General features: G+C 43.2%; 2 protein-coding genes across 6 annotated transcripts in view; one reads left to right on the forward strand and one right to left on the reverse strand.

Moving 5' to 3' along the window:
* Positions 1-4,859, forward strand: part of Filip1l (filamin A interacting protein 1 like) — a 253,915-nt gene extending 249,056 nt beyond the window's left edge. For 4 of the 5 annotated variants that reach the window (XM_042259448.2, XM_042259447.2, XM_076549060.1 and 1 more), the window contains one exon: positions 1,046-4,859. In XM_042259448.2, coding sequence (XP_042115382.1) covers positions 1,046-1,237 — 192 coding nt within the window. In that variant the 3' untranslated portion in view covers positions 1,238-4,859. The remainder of the gene's footprint in view (positions 1-1,045) is intronic. The other variant, XM_006995767.4, reaches the window with a different exon arrangement.
* Positions 1-10,056, reverse strand: part of Cmss1 (cms1 ribosomal small subunit homolog) — a 314,697-nt gene extending 304,641 nt beyond the window's left edge. Inside the window, exon 1 of the mRNA XM_015989183.3 lies at positions 9,486-10,056. Within this exon, the coding sequence (XP_015844669.1) occupies positions 9,486-9,552 (67 nt within the window). The 5' untranslated portion in view covers positions 9,553-10,056. The remainder of the gene's footprint in view (positions 1-9,485) is intronic.
* Positions 10,057-20,573: the final 10,517 nt, after the last annotated feature.

Below are 20,573 nucleotides of genomic sequence, written 5' to 3' on the forward strand. Positions count from 1 at the left end.
CAAATGGACTATAAAAATGTATGGTTAGTTGAAAACTTCCCATCTATATGCCAGCAACTATTCTTTTTTTATTGTTTTTAATTTATTTTAATTTTTTGCTTTTTGAGACAGGGTTTCTCTGTGTAGCCCGGGTTGTCCTGGATCTTGCTTTGGAGACCAGGCTGGCCTCTAACTCACAGAGATCCACTTGCCTTTGCTGGGATTAAAGGCATGAGCCAGCACTGCCTGGACTGCCAACAAATACTCTTAAATATTCTCAACTATTCTCATTTTTTTTTTTTACTATTCTCATTCTTTAAGGAAACATTTTCTCCCTTAAAAATTAAAATATAATAAATAGTTCTTAGCAATCTATTTAACTCTCTGATAACCTACTCCTTCACCTAGATCACTCACTCAGGCTGTGTGACTCCTCTCACATTGCCCCTCATAGGTAACCAATAAGCAGAGAGCAGACAACTCTGCCTCTGCAATATCCCATCTCCCACCTCAAGCCACTCTCTTCTCACACGGGTCCCTCTGATGAATAGGCAGTCTCCCCTATGTGACAGCCTCTCATACGCAATCTAATTTGAAGCACTCCATTTCTCAACTGTGTTTGATGTTTTCCTGAACAAGCACATTAACAACAGCATTCTCTCATAACCAACAGCAGTTTCCTTGAGGTCCAGTCAAATGCTACTTTCCCCATGAAGCTCTTAGATGCAGCAAAAATTAAATCTTTCTCTGGAAATCTCATAGCTCTGACAATAGTTGGGGGCACTGCTCTTGTTTATTTCCACAACACTGATTAGCAAGAAGAACTGGGTTTCCTCTGTGGTTACTACTATCTATCATTAAAGCACATATACAAAAAGAGTTTGCAGAAATATTTTCCTGAAATATTTTCCCCTCAAACTAACTTCAATCTTATAGATTCCCAGAACCTACTGCTTTCAAAGTCAAACCCTCTGAACTAACTACATGCCTTTAAAAATGACCATTTTTTTCCATTGTACATTAACTACCTTTTGTCTTTGTTGTTGTTGCTGTTGTTTGATTCAAGATCAAAGGAGTATGCAAGCAGAAAATTCCAACAAGGATCCCTAAACCCAAATCTACAGGCATCAGTAGACTTTCCAGCAAAACAGCCCTGGGACCTGTGGATAAGCCTAGTCATCAAAATGGCTGTGAAAAATTACACATCATAAGAACTGTTACCTCTAACACATTCCTCCACATAGAAGGGAAAAGGTAAGTCATAACCATGTACTGTCTAGGAAGATTCATCTCCAGAAACATCCGGGAAGCTACAGTCACGGAAGGCCAGAGAAGAATGGAAACGGAAAACGGTGAAGCAGCACGCTGTCCTACAGCTCACAGGCTGATGGACCTGGTGAAGGGCATGCCCAAAGAAGCAGTGCATGTGTACTTTCCAACTCTCTCTAGAGCATACATACACACTCTCTAGTTCACAACTGTACACCACTCAATTCCTCATGGCACTTGTAACCTGACTCAAACCTGGACTGCAGCATCAGCTCAGGACAAAACTGGATCCACTACTATAGCTCAAGAGCCTTTTGTAAACAAAGAAGCAATCTTTCACTCTACAGATCTTTATCACATAATCACATGGGACAAGAAAATGGACTTGCAAGAATTCCTGACTTATTCGTGAAAGCAGGATGATTTCCACCAAAATGACATAACAATTAAAATCAAACTTTAAGGTCTAAAAACCATCATCTTTATGACTATGAGAAAGAAAAGTAGTAATTCTTAGCTATAAGGAGAGAGAAACAACAAAATTAGTAATAGCTAATTACATCCTTGGCGTGGCCAACCAATAATCACTGATGTGTACATACTTGACTGCTAGCACTCAGCCACTCAGCCTCCTCTACCATTTTTATAGCAGATTTCCCCTCCTAAAGATAAAGTTATAGAATCATATTGCTTTGCATGTAAGATTAAAAAGTCTTCAGATTAGCATTGTGGCTTTCTATATTAATCAGAGCATATGAGAATCAATGGTCACTACTACTGAAACCTTAGAGGGAAATATAAATCACTGTTCTGGTTCTTCAAAAAAAAAAAAAAAGAGCAATAACTTATCATTTCATAGGGCATCTTTATTCACATCCCTTCCCTCAATGTTATACAAAAAGATCAGCAGATTCAACAAACACTTTGGCCCAGGAGACCCAGGATGACATTTACAGAATACTGCATTCAGTCATCTACAGGCTGCACACATTACCCGGGCAGTAGTAACATGCAGTCACTGTTCTATCTCATTCAAGCTTGTGTCACTGATCAAGAGAAAGGAGTGATTATAATTCAGTGTGGACACTGGTGCAATGACATTTTTAAGATGAGGCATTTTAGACTAAAGAGATTTCACAACTTCACAAAGCCCCAGGGACTGGGGTGTCAATGATTTCTATGACCCATCACCGAACACTGGAGGCCTGGGCCTGGAAGAAATCTTCCTGGCTGAGGACTACACTTCAGCCAGCTTTCTACAATGAGCCCCAAAGCAGAAGAAAGAACTGCCATTCCCCACACTCACATGGCTAATCTATTTCAATGCATACATTGATGCCACAATATAACACCCCGGGGGCCATTTAATGAAGAGAGGAATGGGGGAAAGAGAGGGAGGGACAGGAGGAGGAAGCAGAGGAGGAAGAGGAGGAAGGTGGGCAGCACTGAGTTATGCTAGTTAAAGAGGAATGGTGCAGAGCACCAGGCAAGTGGCAGCGGAAGACTGTGGGGAGGACAAGTTATGAGACTGGAACAAAAGCCAAAGTTAAAGGGAAGCCGTAAGTGAACAGAAAAGAGACTGAATGAAGGGGAGGGAGCCAAAAGCAAGACACATCCACAGGGTGCACAGCAGCATGCCTGAGATAAAGCAGGTATTTAATACATCTGAAGCAAATTCAGGATAAGGAATGAGCTAGAGAGGCCATTCAATCAAGACACGGGTAAGAAACTAGGCTTAGAGACAGCAGTGAAGTATGGTAGGATGGGGAAGTCAGTTATGCCTGGGTACCATTTATTATGCTAATGGGGAGATAAACTACTGGAATCCCTAGAGTGAAAACCAAATAGATCAAAAGGAAGCATAAAACAAGCTGGGCACATGCCTATAATCTTACCAAGCTGGAGCAGAAACAGGAGGCAAAAGAAAAAGGGTCATGAGTGTGAGGCTAGTCTGAGCTGTTATACTGTCTCAAAAAAAAAAGTGCTGAGGCTACAGCTCTGGTAGAGAGAACACTCGACTAGCATTCACAAAACCACAGGTTCAATTCTTAGCAGCCGCGCGCGCGCGCACACACACACACACACACACACACACACACACACACACACACACACACACAAATAGGGAGCAACCAGTTAAGAGAGCACTGGTTGCTCTTTGGGAGGATTCTCAGCACCCACAAGGCAGCTCACAACCACCTGTAATTCCAGTCACAGGTCATTAGACACCCTCTTCTGGCCTCCATGGGCACTGCACACATGGAGAACAAACATACTTGCAGGTAAAACACCCACACACATAAGAATAAAATAAAATTGAATTATTGATAGGAAAAGTAACATATACTATCAATGGTTTCAGAAAAACAAAGTGCCTAGGAAAGTTTGATCTTGAAAAGGAACACAAAATATGTTGTATATTAAAGGTTTTAACCTTGTTTTCTCCCACACTGGTACTCTCTCAAGTATGTTTTATATCAAGATGGCATAAATTCATGAGCAAGGAAAAAAAGGAGAAGATATTGTTCAAAGTACTAAAAAGAAAAGATACAAAATAATTGTGGACATTTCTATGATCACCAGCAGTAATTTATCTTCAAATGGTAACCAAGTTCTCTCATTAAGATAAAAGTATCACAAAATGTTCTATTTTAACCAAAGAATTACCAACTACAACACAGGCTTACTCAAAGCCATATCTGAGGCATAACATGCAATGCAACTAAGAACTAAGTATGACTTGGATTTCAACAGCATAGTGTTTGACATATAAAGTAAGTGAAGGAAAGAATCCTGCCACCCCAGCATAACCCTGCTAAAGAAACTGGCCATTATGAAGGGGGGAAATGAAAAGTAAATAAAAGAAGCTATCCTACATGAAGAGGGAGGGGGGTCTCTGGAAAGAATGTGTTTAACAGGAGTAGAAGGGAGTGAGAGAGGTAAGGAGGGTGAAAATGGACAAAACACACCATATACATATGTGAAATTGTCAGAATGTTTTTAAATTCCAAAAGGAAAATGTCCTACAATTCTAGAGTAACTGTGATTAAATTTTAAGAAATAGAGAAAAGTCCAAGTGAAGGAAAATAATGAAACTCCTAAGAACTGATAGTTTTATGTTAAGAGTTCTACTTGTGCTTTGTTTATTCAGCTTCGGTGATCTCTGGATTACTATTTGAACTTTTTGAAATCATGTTATCTAATTTTAATCAGAATGTAATTGTCTCGTATCTAACAGAACTGTGGACTGAATACTAGGGTAACTAATAAAAACCAGTTTTCTCTAGGATATATTTCAAATTTCTTCCAGAGAAATATATAATCCCCTGAGTTTGGGATGTAAGCAGCATCTTCAAGCTGGGTAGGCCAAAATTCTATTATCTCACCTCATTTGACAGGAAGGCTAAGAATAATTTTGATAATGATAAATGTTGAAAGAAATCAAAACAAAACTATTTTATGATAAGAAAATTACATAAAACTCAAATTTCATTGTTTATAAAGTTTTATTAGAACAAGTTACACTCATTTGTTTACATATTTGTCCACTTTTACACTAAAATACCAAAGCTGAGTAGTTTAAAAATGACTGGATCTGCCGGGCGGTGGTGGCGCACGCCTTTAATCCCAGCACTCGGGAGGCAGAGGCAGGCGGATCTCTGTGAGTTCGAGGCCAGCCTGGGCTACCAAGTGAGTTCCAGGAAAGGCGCAAAACTACACAGAGAAACCCTGTCTCGAAAAACCAAAAAAAAAAAAAAAAAAAAAAAAAAAAAAATGACTGGATCTGCAAAACCTTGGTAGACTCCTGCTAAATAAATAAATACATACATACAAAAAAAGAAGTTTGCTAACCACTAGCCCAATATGAACGAGACTAGCAAGGAACCCAGGAACAGAACATTTAACAACACTACCATCATCTAATTTCTAAAAGCAACACTTGCAATTCAAGAATTCAATCTAGCATTCTATGAAAGCTGATGAAATGAGAAAACTACATTGAAAGATGTTCGTGAAATGTTTAGAAAAATGTATAACATTGAAGTATTCAATGACAAGTCATTAGATCCAGAACAGGTCAAAAGCAGGGCAGAGTGGCACAAGCCTATAATATCAGCAATGGGCAAGCTGAAGCAAAAACCTCTAGTTCAAGGCAGTAGGATTTCTAATTCAAGGCCAACCTGGGCTAGATAGTGAAAAGCTTTCTCAAAACAAAGTCAAAACCAATACAAAAACCTCTAAGAATTTGTAGTACAGAATAATGCTATGCATTATTATTAAACAAGAGAGGAAATGAAAGGTCTTCCGCATTTATGAGGGCTATTTTTCATGAAAAGCATGGATACTTAGCAAAATTATATCAGGGAATTATGATTTTGAGAAAGATACGTACATCTGTACTTTCAAACTTTCCTAAGCTGTTGTCAAGAACCATTCGTTTTAACATTTGTAAGAATTGTGGGAATTCTAAATGTCTCCTAGGTTGTTTGCAGATCCATCTAGAAGTTTTCAAGTACCAAACATGACTGACAATGTAGCCTCTTTTTCTTTCCTCCCCCTTGTGTTTAAAAATCCATCCTGAATTTTGCCCTTAAATATCCTGTCATGTTATATGTATCTTTATTAAGCACACCAATACATACATATATCCAATAATGTAAACTGATGGTGTCCCCCCAATTCTGTGTCAAAAATAGGGCTGACCTCAATAAATAATCATGAAAACACTGTGCTCTGAAGTTGGTTCTCTGTGGGTACTGCCAACATCTACAGGAAACATTCCAAGCCTGAATTGTATAGCACAGACAATGGTTCACAATATGCACAATGCCTATACATTAAATTATACCATAGCAGTCTAACTTTGGTGAGAAAAAGGGTAAATAACAAAACAAACAACAACCTTAGCTATTTATTTAGAGATCCTATGTTCGCCCACCAAGTCATTCCAGAAGAAATTTGCATCAATAAAGCAACATGATTTGAAGAATACTCACGATGCTCACCTCAGCAGTCACTAACAGAAAGAATCACTGCATTCACTCTAGGTCACAAAGCTGTCACCTGTACGAGTTACAGTCTCATTTTCAAAGCAGGAGTCTATTTATTGTCCCCTTTACAACACAATTGATAACACTAAATACAGGTGAGCATGATAGTGAGTATTTATAATCCTAGCAGTCAGGAGGTCAAGGCAGGGAGATTTCAGATTTCAGGCCAGCAGGCTGGGCTACATATTAAAATCCTGGCTTAAAAAGTAATAAAATACATTTAATAAAGGATAGTTAGACACTACCATAAGGCACAAGATTTTGGCAAGTCTTCCATGCAATAGAGCATCTCCAGAGGCATAAGTCTCCAGGCAGGATATGGCTATAATATTAATTAGTTTACTACTAAAGACTAAATGAATGCCTTCTAGGAACAAAATCACTACTCCAACCTCAAGGAGAAAGCAAAGGATGAGGAAAAGCTACCATGGAGCTAACATCCAGTGCCAGCAGACAGTGATTTACCAAGACAAGCGACAGACATTGGTAAAGGACCTGCCCATCAGAAGAGCACCCACAGCACATTTCAGGCTAACCAGGAGCTGCTTCTCAGGGAGGTCCAAACCGAGTTCCTATGTTAAGAGCTTGTTACTAAAATCAGAAGGACAGCATGGAACAACTATTACAAGATCCTGAGATGAAAGGAATGGAGCTTATGGAGCAGTAAAGGGAAGGCCAGTGTTGTTGAGTCACTGTCCACAGTGGGGACTGGCAGGTCTGGAAAATAACCAACCATGGTAATGAGATTTACTGTGTGCAGAGAGAGCTTGTGGAGATTTAACCCAGTTTCTGATCTGGCTTCTCTGGTAGCTGAGGGACAAAATACTGATGCTAGGACCTCTATTTTGAACTTACTACAGTGGTTAATACAAATTAGAACAACAGTATATATGTCAATGGGGGGAAATGCAGAGAAAGACCCCGGGTAACTTCTGGCAGGAGACACAACAGGACCAGAGACGTGAGAAGTTAAGGGAACAAACACATCAATACCCTACCAGGCTTCCGTGAAATTGACGACTTGTGGGAACTGAAATATGGAAGTGTGGAGACAAGGCAGATTTACACCACTTACACTTGATATTCATATTAAATAACAAATTCTTCAGAAGCCATCCAGCTGTTTGAGCTTTGAGCACAAATCACATATAAGAACTACATCTCAATTACTGAGGTGTTTCTCAAAGCATAAGGGCAAAACTGCTTATTTTTATCTCTGAATAAAATCAGACGGAGTCAACATACACAGTTTGATAATGATGTGTATAATGCATATAAATCATATACTTTTTAAAATCAATAATTTGTTTGCTTAGAGATGAGATTCTTACCTTTGATCATAAGAATAACCATCACAAGAAACGTAAGTGCACAGACTGACTTCAGCTCATCTGAATATGAATGGAAGCTATACCTCACTCAATAAGAGAAGCCCAAGCTAAGCAAGCATCTCAGTGCTCCTGCTTCCTCGTGTATAAAAATAAGAAAACAGTAACTACTTCTTGGTAGACTTGAAAATATGCTAGCATTCATAAAGTGACCATAAGAATCACATGACATTAAAGGTAGGTTAAGGCAAGAGAATTAAGAGTTTAAGGTTAGCTGGGCAGTGGTGGCGCACGCCTTTAATCCCAGCACTCAGGAGGCAGAGCCAGGCAGATCTCTGTAAGTTCAAGGCCAGCCTGGGCTACAGAGTGAGTTTCAGGAAAGGCGCAAAGCTACACAGAGAAACCCTCCCTGTCTTAAGAGTTTAAGGTTAGCCTGGGCTACAGAAGGAAAGCTCCATCTCAAAAAAGAAAGGAAGGAAGGAAGGAAGGAAGGAAGGAAGGAAGGAAGGAAGGAAGGAAGGAAGGAAGGAAGGAAGGAAGGAAGGAAGGAAGGAAGGAAAGAAAGGAAAAGGATTTAGCACACAGTAAGAGCTCAACAAATAAAAAGTGGCATGACTACCCCGACTCCTGATATTTCTGAACACCTCCATTTTCTTGTTACATGTATGGTTAGACTCAAAATGAGCTACTGAATCACAGGAAGAACACTCCTCAAAAGGTGTGGAGAGCTGGAGATTACTGAGAACAATTACGTATTCATCTTTACGTTTAGTTTCTCGGTACTGTAGTTTGGTGCCAGATCTCCTCTATCTCTAGTGCAATCTCACACCTGGGATCCATACTCCCATATGCCACCGGACTGACACTCTACTTGACTTCTTCCCTCAAAACACAAAATCCATGCTGTGATGTTTCAGTTTCACACCGAGACATCTCCTAAACTTGTCAACTCCATCAGTGTCTATCATGTGATGGTTCTGAGGTCAAAATAAACAGAAATCTAACTTTGAGCTTACCCTCAAAACTACAGAGAGGCAGACCTCAGAGCTTTGGAGGGTGACTTGAGACATAACAAAAACAGCAGTCACTGCATGTTCAGTCTTATGGGACTTGAAATGTTCAAGGCCATTCCGGGGGAACTACTTATTAAATGCTTTGGGAAACAGTTTTGTTTCTGACACCAACCAGGTAACTGAACTTGCCAATGAACATCTGTAGGTCACATTCCTTATCTGTAAAACAGCAGAGTTAAAAAAAGATGACCTTTATTTAAAGACCCGTTGCCTCAAACTACATGTTATAAAGAACACATTATATTAGCACTTTGGGCATATACTGCGTGCCAAGCATTGTACCAGGCTGTACAACTTTAAACCACCTCCATAACAATCTCTGAATAGATATTAGCATTACTCTTTTTTACAGATGATGAAAAGGAGAATGTGTCAGCGACAGCAGTGCCTGTGATTTGAATTCCACCAGTCTGAACCTAGTTCTGGAATCACGGGTGACCATATGCCAAACCGCTTCTTTGGTACAAAAAATAAAAATAAAAATAAAAAAACAAAAACAAAAAACGGTCTACGTCGTTTCCAGGACAAAGTAAAGTAAAAGAGAATGAGAGCTTGGGAAGGGACCCCCCACCCCGACCCCGGCTCCCTCCACACCGGCAGACCACGAGGGTGTGTGTCCCTCTCGCTTCACCTGGGACGACGGGCTCTCCCACCCGTGTCGCCGCGGCGCCTGGCGCCCCCTCCCTCAGCTGGGCGCCCCTCGTCCGGGCGGACCCCACCCCGCGGCGAGGGCCACAGGCGGTGGGCAGGGGAGCTGCGGCGCGGGGGGCGGGCCGAGCGGGTACCTGGGCTGCTGCTGGCGGCGGCGGCCGGCTGGTTCTCCCACCACTCGTCTCCCAGATCGTCCGCCATCTCCGTGGGGCCCGGCGCGAGCTGCTGACACCCGGGGAGGAGGGGAAACAGGCCGGCGGCTGTGCGCTCTCCGCCCGTGCCTCGACCCCAGCACGCGGAGACAAACCTCGGGACGCCGCCGGCGCTCGCGCCCGGTGAGATGACGTCACGTAGCCACGCCCCCCCGCGGCGGCCGCCGCCGGAGCCAGGGGTGTCGCCGTTTCCACACGGGGTCCGGGTGCTCGGCGTCGAACCAGAAACACAAGGTCAAGGCCCCCAAGCGATAGAAACGAGCCACGACCCAGAGCCAAAAGCGTATCACCTGTCGGGGTCGTTTTTTAAAATGTCTTTAAGGGCTTTGGTTTGGATTGTGGTCGAGAAGTCTGTGTCGAAAGTGCAAGGACTGATGCTAAGGCGGTTTCTCTCTGCTCAGTTTCAAAGGACTTACGCCGCGGGAGAAGACCTGAGCACGTGGGTGTGTTGTCATTAGGTTGTCAGTGTTCTGTCGATCCTGCGCTTGTACTGTTTGCCCTGAGAGAGAAACCTGAGAGTTTGTGGCGATGGAAGTCAGGGATTCGTTGTACACGGGGATGCTACACTTTTGGTACAACTTAAATAAAGAGAAGGTAATTGGTCAGGAGGGGTGCGAATGCCCCAGCGCCTTGAAATATTATACTACTTCTCTCTCTCTCTCTACATATATATATATATATATATATATATATATATATATATATATATATATATATATATATATATATATATATGTGTGTGTGTGTGTGTGTGTGTGTGTGTGTGTGTGTGTGTGTATACATATATATGTGTGTGTATATACATATATATGTGTGTGTATATACATATATATGTATAAACACACACACACACACATATATATATATATAAAATCGGGTTTTGATATACTCTTTCAAGGACTGGGAGTGTTTGTGTCTGAATACTATGGCTCTTGGAACAAGAACAGAACTTGGAGCTGGGGGTGGTAATTCCAGCACTCTGAAGGCAGAGGCGGGCGGATCTCTTGAGTTCAAGGCCAGCCTGGTCTACATAGTAAATTCCTGGACTGCCGGGGTTATGTAGAGAAACCTATCTCTGAGAGAGGAAGGAAGGGAGTTAGAGAGAGAAAGAGAGACAGAGACAGAGAATGGAAAGAGGGAGGAAGGGAGAGAGAGGAGAGAGAGAGAACTCGGCATAGAGTAGACTCTCAGACTGTTGACAATCGGACTATATGCAATATTCCTTTACTTTCTGCCTAACAGGTATCAGAGATCAGGAAAGCCACAGGCCAAATGCAGCCATGGGGTTGTTTGTACCGGTGGTCATAAATGACTTTTTTATAGTAGAAAGCATTGGAAGAAATAAACTAACCAGAAAGTGTGGCTTTGGTATGGTAAATCTACACATCCATACATCATGTATTTACTGTCTCTCCCTTTACAGAAAAAAAAAAATTACAGACTAATTTGAGTAATCAGGCCAAATTGTATCTTCCTTCAACTGTTTTGTTATCAGTAAACTGATAACCGGGTTTATAAATTAGCCTGCCCTAAAACCTGAAATCCAGTACCTGATCACCTCATCAACGCAGGGAAGCTAAGGTGGAAACAACTACCAGGGCTTTACCTGATCCCTCTTTCTGTATAGCATTTGAGTAAGTATCCTTCGAGTTTGGGTATGAAACATTCACTTCCCAGTGGTTTGAATTGGCAGCCTTCACAGAAGAAAAGACAATTAAACTTTTGTTGGCATTCAGGCATTTACACCGGCCTGCCCTGGGGGACCTAGCAGAACACTTATTCAGCAGCTGCCAAGATGTGACACTGTGACTATGGTAGCCACTGAGTAGAGCATTCTCCCTATGCACATTCGCTATATCCCATTATAAAAAGCAAGCTCTTCTTGTTCCTCTCTCTCTTCCTTCTGCTTTAGCTTAGAGGTCACCTCTGCACCCCTCCCCCAATAAACCTCTGAGCTCTGTTGCATGGAGTGGCTTTGTGATGCCCCTTGCTCCAACCCGCCAAGGTTGCCTTCAGCAGTTAAACTATTACAACTTGAGCTTGTCAGTGTATATTAGTAGGCCAATGTGGGTATGATTAAAGAAAAAAAATCAGTTTCCTTGGTGGAAAAATTGGGGTGTTTTTTGGATAAGCTGCTGTCTAACCTTAACTGGACAAAGAAAATAAATTCGATGACCCCTGAGAACTCTCCCAGTTATGTGCCTACATTTTCAGTGTCATACAAAGAAGTCTGAACATTACTATTTCAGTTGAAGGACGTGATAGAATTATTGTTTGGGGGAAGCTGTGTTGACAACAGATTTGAGCAGAGCTTCCTGTGTGGTGTGGGTACGTCAGTGATTCCCTTAGTCTTTGGAACCAGCAGAGCCTCTTGGCCAGTTGCCACAGGTTGAAATAGCCTTTCCTCGGTCTTCGTTTTATTGTTGTACGAATGTCAGGATTTCCTATAGATGCCATGATGTGAAGAGATTGGTGCCTATGATGGTGAGAGAGAAAACTGAGAGACTGTTGGGAAATGGCAGACTGTGCTGTCTTGTTTTATGTCAGCTTGACACAAGCTATAGTCATCGGATAGGAAAGAACCTTGATTGAGAAAAATGCCTCTGTAAGACTGGGCTGTAGACAAGCCTTTAGAGCATTTTCTTAGTTGGTGATTGATGGAGGAGGGCCCAGCCACTGTGGGTGGTGCCATCCCTGACGTGGTGGTCCTGGGTTCTGTAAGCAGGCTGAGCAAGCCATGAGGAGTAAGCCAGTAAGCAGCACCTCTCCATGGCTTCTGCATCAACTCCTGCCTCCGGGTTTCTGTCCTGTTTGAGTTCTGTCCTGACTTCCTTCAATGATGAACAATCCCATGGAAGCATAATCCAAATAAGCCCTTTCCTCCTCAAGTTGCTTTGTCATGGTATTTCATCCCAGAAATTGGGGGACCCTGTAGGTGTTCAGGCAGGGAAACAAATCTGGGAAGAGATGAGAATGAAAACCCAGTTCTGATTGACTTTGTTAACCTGGATCAGATGTCAGGGAGTCTAATGCTAGGCAGTTCATTGTTGGCATGTTTAAAACACAGTACAATTTGAGGAAAAGTTTCCAGGCAGCAATCATTCCAATTCCACAATAAAGTTTAAAGTGTGAATACTAGAAACTCCTTTATGGGGGACCTGTAGGGCCCTGGCCCTGTTTTGGGTAGCTGTTGCCTTGCTTGCTGACCTTGACCTTGATGTCCTCCCTATGCTAATTGCCTGCCAGGTTCCACCCTCCTGAATACTTAAGGGAAGTTCCTTGTCTGTGTATCCTGCATATTGGGCATTAACAGCTTAGATGCAAGATTGTAAAACATCGTAGGGAACTTCTGCCCTCCGGGGTTCTCCCATTGTACTATAAGCTTGTATTAAAGACCTCCTCCCTCCTTCAATAAATGGCATTCGGCATTAAAAACAAACAAACAAAAAAAAAAACAACAAAAAAAAAACAACAAACTGTGGTCAGTTGGGATGTAATATATGAGAGAATAAATAAAAAGGAGCTCTCCTACTCAAAAAAAAAAGTAACACATTAAAATATTCTACTACATAGCACTTAAGAGGTAAATATGGAGGATAAAGAGTTCAAGGTCATCCCTTGCTACATGATAAGTTCAAGGCCAACTGGGTTCCAATAAACCTTTTCTCGAAAAAAGAAAAAATGCTGGGCGGTGGTGGTAGCTCCTTTAATACCAGCACTTGGGAGGCAGCGGCAACCAGATATCTAAGTTGAAGGCCAGCCTGGTCTACAGAGGGAGATCCAGGACAGGCACCAAAGCTACACAGAGAAATCTTTTCTTGAAACAAAACAGAAAAAGCACTGGCTGCTCTCCCAGTGGACCTGCGTAGAATTCCCAGCACTATCTATAACTTCATTTCAGAGAATCCACACCTTCTTCTGGCCTTGAAGGGCACCAGGCACACAAGTGGTATACAGACATATATGCAGGCAAAACACTCACACTTACAAAATAATATATAAAGGTAAAAATTAATAAATACATGAAAAAAAAGAAAGAACCTCCTTTACAAAGTATATGTGACCATGAGGACGGGTTCTATAGCTGAAAGGTCTAAAATTTAATGTGATCTCTGACGAAGAGAGCATGGAAGTCAGCAATAGGTAAAATGCACGTGACATCTCTAATGATGGTCCCAGGTTCTGTTAACTCTGGGAGCTATGAAGATACTGTCCAGGGAGGGAGAGTCTAGGATAATCATCCTGGGGAATTTGGGTGAGGTGTGTCTCTATAACAGAAGGTGGATGAGGTCTGCCTCCACAGAGCAAAAAGGTCACCAACCAGGTTGTTAAGAGTACTCACTCTCAGCTTTCTGTGTGAAATGCAGGTAGTTTATCTCCCCCATTGAGGAGACACCCCTGCATGATTAACATTCTTGTTTTCCCTTGATATCTGGGGGTGCAAGGACCTTGTGTTCCCAACACGCAATATTAACCCTATATTATATATTTATACACACTATAAATACAATGGCAGGGACTTATTTAGAGCATGGGTTCATGAACTGTGTGAACACAATCTATTAATAAACTTCAGCAAAGCTCTGGACCTTGGTAGTGTATTTTTTAAATGTTTGCACCATGTAGACAGTAAAAGTAGTAAGACACCAATAGCATGTCCTATGTACCCTTCTAAGCACTGTATGTTTTAAACAGTCTGAACAGAACACATTGCTGGATTTGATGTTTCAGTTTGTCATTCTCTACCTTTATGCTCTAAAAGAATGACATAAATATCCTCTGAGATCTAGCCTCAGATTTGGGTTTTGCAAATCGGATTCAACGGTAAGAGAAGCGAGAGTAAGATGACCACTGACTGTGCCTTTCCTCAGCCTTTGGCTGATTTCAAGTGTAGTATCTGTGTAAGTTTAATATCAGCAGGAGGACTAAGCTGAGGCTTTCACTCTCAGCTTGGCACTGGCATGAAACAGAGGGAGAAGCGTCTTGAGTGTTGTATCCCTCATGCCTGCTTGCCTCACCCAGTTGCTGACCCTAGTCCCCTTTCTGAAAGATGTGGCTCCAGTTCAGTACCTCTCTCTTTGTAATTTTGGAGCACTGGTAAATAGTTACTGCCTCAGTCCTTTCATAATTAAGGGTGGTAATGACCGTCTACCATTACTATCTCTGGAATTATGTACCATTTCGGTGATATTTTATTTGTGCTGAAATGTGGTGATATTTTGTTTGTACTCTAATAAATAAAGCTTGCCTGGAGATCAGAGGAAAAACCAAGCCATTGTAAGTAAACCCAAAAGTAAGCACACACCTTTAATCCTATCACTTGGCAGGCAAGGATCTCTCTAGATCTCTGTGAGTTCAAGGCTACACTAGGAACAGAGCCAGGCGTGGTGGCACATGCCTTAAACTCCAACACTAGTTAATCATGGAGGTCTGGAGGTCTGTACAGACAGACAGGAAGTGACAGCTGGGCAGGAAGAGAAAGTGATGTAGCTGGACAGAGAGAGCAAATCAGATGGCAGAACAGCAAGGCATATAGACGTGGGTAGACAGGAAGTATCTCTCATTGGAAGCTGCAGAGTTGGTGAGTTAAGGTTAGCTGTGGTTTTTCCCTGATCTCTCAGGTTTTCGCCCCTATATCTGGCTCTGTGTTTTTTTTTTATTTAATAAGACCATTTAGCAATTCATCTACATACCATCACTCTTTTCTCTAGCCCTATCTTATGTCCATTAAACACTGTAAATCTGTGTGTGTTGTGTTGTATTGTATTGTAGGTGGTGTGTGTACATGTGTGTATATGTGTGTATGTGTAAATATGTGTGTGTTGTGTTGTAGGTGGTGTGTTGCGTGTGTGTGTGGGGGGGGGTGATAAGTTTTAAGCCTCCTGAAGGCCTCTCCACCATGGCAGCAAACCAAATCAGACCAAATTGGAAAGCCCAGGTTTAATGAGTAAAGCGCTCCTGGGCGATTCCCCGGCCCTTCAGAGAGGAGAATGAGACGAGACAGGAAGAACCATGAGTCTGTTTTCTGGGATGCCGCTTATATATCCCCTGTGGGAGTGGTCTTGAGCCTCTCTGGGGGAGGAGCTGTGTTTGGTGGGCTTTGAAGGGGTGGGTTTAGGGAGGAGCTGGGGAGGGGAGCCAAGGTGGATCTTCCACCAGACTCCTTCCAAACATTCCAAACTCTTTGGGTATAGGAATGCCAGGGTGCCAGGGGTTGAGGTGGAGCTCCCACCCAAACAGGGGGTGCATGCATATAAACATGCAGGTGTGCACCCATGTATGCACATGTGGATGCCAGAGCAGAACATCTGATATCATCCTCTTTGCTTTCCATTCAATTACTCTAGACAGAATCTCTCTCTGAAACCAGAAGCTCCCATCTATGTACTCTCCTTACCATGTGGCATGCCTTCCATCAACTAGTGCTGTCTATGCTCCCTTTCTTTGAACCAGGATTGGAATGTTGTCACTTCAACCAATGGAACACATTGGAAGTGATCTGTGAACTCCGAGGCTAGAACTCTAAAGCTCTAAGCATTTCTATCGTGTTCCCTTGGAATGTGTCTTGGTTAGGGTTTCGTTGCTGTGAAGAGACACCATGACCACTGCAGCTCTTATAAAGGAAAGCATTTAATTGGGGCCTGCTTACGGTTGAGAGTTTTAGTCTCTCCTCATTATGGCAGGGAGATGGCGGCACACAGGCAGACATGATGCTGGAGAAGCAGCTTAGAGCTCTACATCTGAATCCTCAGGCAGCAGGAAGAGAGAGTGAGACACTGGGCCCGAGCTTCCTCCAACAAGGCCACACACACCTACTCCAACAAAATCACACTTCTAAAAATGCCGTTCTCTGTGAGTCTATGGGGGCTGTTTTCATTCAAATCACCACCGGATGGATATTCACTTGGATCCAAGGTTTCATCCTGTGACAAAACCTACAGAAGCCCCCAGAGAGCCACGTGGAAAGAACATGCAAGTATTTTGTCCCACTGTTCAGCTTAGGTACTTACTAACAGGCAACATCTACAAGACCTATAAAATAAAGGTAACTCCAGAAGATTCTGTGTCCTAGGTATTGATTGACTTCAGTCTGTAACTTCAGACATAGAGCAGAGACAAGCAGTCTATGTCCTCTGAAATCTTGACTCTCAAAAATTTATGTAAGAGTTGGAGTGTGGAGGAAAAACAAAACAAAATAAACCCAACCTTGCCCAAAATCTGTTTGTTGAACTGCTATGTTTTTTTCTGGCCACCAGAGGGCGATGTTTGGCCATGCACAAGGTGCCCCTGGAAGCTTATAGCTCCACTGCTTGACATTAAATCTTGCTGTCTGCTGTGGCCTTCATTGGTGAATTGAATCTTCATTCATATACAAAGGCTTGCAGACCTGGCAAATTAGAAGTTCCCTCAGTGTGATGTGGTGAAGGAGAAGAGTCAGAATAAAATGGAATGGATTCTGTTTACTTCACAGAAAGACATCCAGAATGCCAGAAACACAGAGTACAGTGGAGCTGTTACTAGGGAATGTAGGTTCCCATTTGTGATTTCTTAGTTTGGTTGATGAAAGAATTTCAAACAAACAAACAAACAAACAAACAAAAAACAGACTCAGAAGGAATGAATCTCAAGGATCATTTCATTAGACTTTTCGAGAAAAACAACAGGACAGGCAATCTGTTAATCTCAGCAGCTTCATGGAAGAGGGAGCTGGAGAACAGGAAGGGAGTAAAGGTAACGACCTGAGTTGGACAAGCATCTTTAGAAAAAAGGAATGGTCTTCAGACAAAACAGAAAGCCCAGCTGTCTAAGCGAGCACGCTTAGAATTGTGCTTTGTATCAAAAAATGATGTAGAAGGGGAGAAAAGGAAAGTTAACAGTTTTTGAATTAAGAATAAGAAAAGCCTTCCATGGCTTCAGTTGCCTCTGAAGTCTGTGCAGATGCCTGGGGTCAGGTCAGCCACCTGAGTCCATGTTGGTGTCCAAAGCCCCTGCTACCACTGGGGCAATGCTGCTCTGGGTGGCCTGTGTTGCCACCCGAGGCCATGGTGACATCCAGACTGGAGCTGCAGCTGAGGGCCACATCTAGATCCATGGCCCTGATGCAGCCAGCGTCTGAGTTGATGTTACTGAGGGCCATGCCGATGCCTGGGGTCTGAGCCATCACCTAGGGCCATGTTGGTGTCCCAGAGCCCACTCTGCTGCTGGGGCCATGCCAATCTGAGTGGCCTGTGCTACCACTTGGGGCCATGATGACATACAGGCCCAGCTGCTGCCAATGACCATGTCTGGGTCTGTGGTCCTACCGCAGCCAAGGTCTGTGTTGAAGTCTGTGGCCCATGTTACTATGAGAGGCCACACGGATGCCCGAGGTCTGGGCCAACCAGTGGCATTATTAGTGTCCAAGGGTCGTGGTGCTGCCAGAGCCAAGCTGTGAGTGGCCTGTGCTGCCACCAGGGGCCATAGGGTCTTCCAGGCCTGAGCTGCTGCTGAGGGCTGTGTCTGGGTCCATGTCCTCACAGCAGCCAGGAGCTGAGTTGATGTCTGTGACTCCTGTTACCTCCAAGGGCTATGTAGATGCCTGGGGTCTGGTCAGCCACCTGAGACTGATCTGGTGACCTGAGCTACCATAGGGGCCATGGTGACATCCTGGCCTACGCTTCTGCCAAGGGCCATATCTGGGTCTGTGGTCCTACCTCAGCTGGGGTCTGTGTTGATGTCTGTGGCCTGTGTTACCACTGGGGGCCATAAGAACCATGCATGATGAAATCTGAGGGCCAGGAAGAGCCTGCCCTGCCCTTCTCTGGCTTTGGGAAAGATGGCCTTGCCCCTTGCTGGACACTGCAGTCAGAGAGCTGGTCCTGATCTTCACAGAAGAGCTGATCTCAATGACCCAGGCACAGAAGATCTGGCCCCCTGCACTCGGGAGACATCGATGTACCCCTCATCATGGGTGTGGGAAAGCTGGCTCCACCGAGCACCTGAGGGGAGTGGCCCCAGTGGCCAGGTCTAACTAGCCCAGCTACCACACAAACCCAGATCCAGGGCCTTAGGTTGGTCCACCCTAACATCTACCCCATCTATGACCTACTGGAGCTCAAGAAACAACTGGTCCTGTGGAACAATACCTGCAAGATTTTCATGACTCCAGGTGGCCATGGGATATCCAAGAGGAGTTTCAGTGAGGATCCAGTGATGATAGTACCAGAAACCAGAGATCTTGAACCAGACTAATGACTCATTGCAATGAACACTGGCAAGTAAAGTTGATAGGACAAAAGGGTCTACTATACTGCGTGACACACCACAGCTCCCAATGCCACTAAGACAAATGAAGAAAAGTGTTGGAGAGGCAGGGAAGATGGAGGAACAAACTGTTTCTTGGTTTGGTTGGTTGGTCGCTTGGTTGGTTTGGTTTAATTTTAATTTTTTAAACTTTTCTTTTGGGGGCGATGCTGCAAGGGTGTTGTGGTAAGTTTGAATGTCACTGGCCCCCATACTGTCATGAGGAGTGGCACTATTAGGGGTGTGGCTTTGTTGGAGTGGGTGTGGCCATGCTGGAGGAAGTGCGTCACTGTGGAGTCCAGCCTTGAGGTCTCTTTTGCTCAAGTCTCACTCAGTGGGGCACTCAGTCTGCTTCCTCTTGCCTGCATATCAACATGTAGCAGTTCCTTCTCCAGCACCATGCCTGCCTGCACATTGCCATGATGATAATGGACTTAACTTCTGAAATGTAAAGCCAACACCCCAATTAAATGCTGTCCTTTATAAGAGTTGCTGTGGTCATGGTGTCCCTTTACAGCAATAGAAACCCTTACTAAGGCAGTTGCCAACATGATGAGCCCTAGAATCATCTAGGAGATGGGCCTTTGGACATATTATCCCCCGCCCCAAGATAATCAAGCTTGATTAGGTTAAATGATATTTTTATTTGTTTGTTTTCTGAGACAGGGTCTTTCTCTCTACATAGCTCTGACTATTCTGAAACTCAATAGGTAGTCTAGGTGGACCTCGAACTCACCAAGGCCCACCTGTCTCTGTCTCCCAAGTGCTGAGATTAAAGGCATGCATACCATCATGGCAGGCCATGTTGATGTCTGAGGTACATGCTGCCTCCAGAGGCCATACTAATGTCCTGATCCATGCTGGTTACTGGCTGCTATGAGCGAGGAAGCGTCTTTGGCAGTGGTATTAAAGATTGCAGGCTCATAAGTGAGAATGAGAGTCACAGGCTTCTGTGACTGTTGTTTGTTTTTTCTCTCTTGGAAGGCCCGCCACCCAGATCCCAAATAAATAACATGGACACTTACTATAAATGCCCAGCCTTAGCTTGGCTTAGTTTCTAGCCAGCTTTTCTTAAATTATCCTGTCTATGTTTTTCCTCCGGGCTTTTACCTTTGGGTATTTCTGTACACCTTTCTTTGTTTTTTTCTACATGGCTTGCTGTGTAGCTGGGTGGCTGGCCCCTTCCCTCACTACTCTTCTTTTTTTCTCCCAGATTTCTCCTATACATCCTCTCTGCCTGCCAGCCCCATCTATCCTTTCTCCTGCCTTGCTATTGGCCATTCAAGTCTTTATTAGACCATCATGTGTTTTGGACAGGCGCAGTAACACAGCTTCACGGAGTTAAACAACTGCAACATAAGCAAAAGTATTGAAATACTACTCCTTAACATTTCCCCCTTTTGTCAAAATAAAAATGAAGGGTTTTAACTTTAACATAGTAAAACTACATACAGCAAAACAATTATCAAGTAAGAATTACATTTACAATATTCAGTCCATTTGTATTTAGCAAATTCAGAGAAAATAATGCATTATCTATCCTATCTTAGTGAATCCAAAGTTTTATACCTAACTTAACTACTGTCATAGCTAAGGAAAACTGCAACTATAACTATCTAGTCTTCAACTCCATCAATGACTCCAGAAAGATAATATTTGAGTAAACAAAAAGTACATTGCAAACAACTTCCAAAACTCTAGAAATGACAGAGCCATCTGACAGCCTGG

The sequence above is a fragment of the Peromyscus maniculatus genome, chromosome 12 (genome assembly GCF_049852395.1).
Source record: "Peromyscus maniculatus bairdii isolate BWxNUB_F1_BW_parent chromosome 12, HU_Pman_BW_mat_3.1, whole genome shotgun sequence".
NCBI classification, from domain to species: Eukaryota; Metazoa; Chordata; class Mammalia; order Rodentia; family Cricetidae; genus Peromyscus; species Peromyscus maniculatus.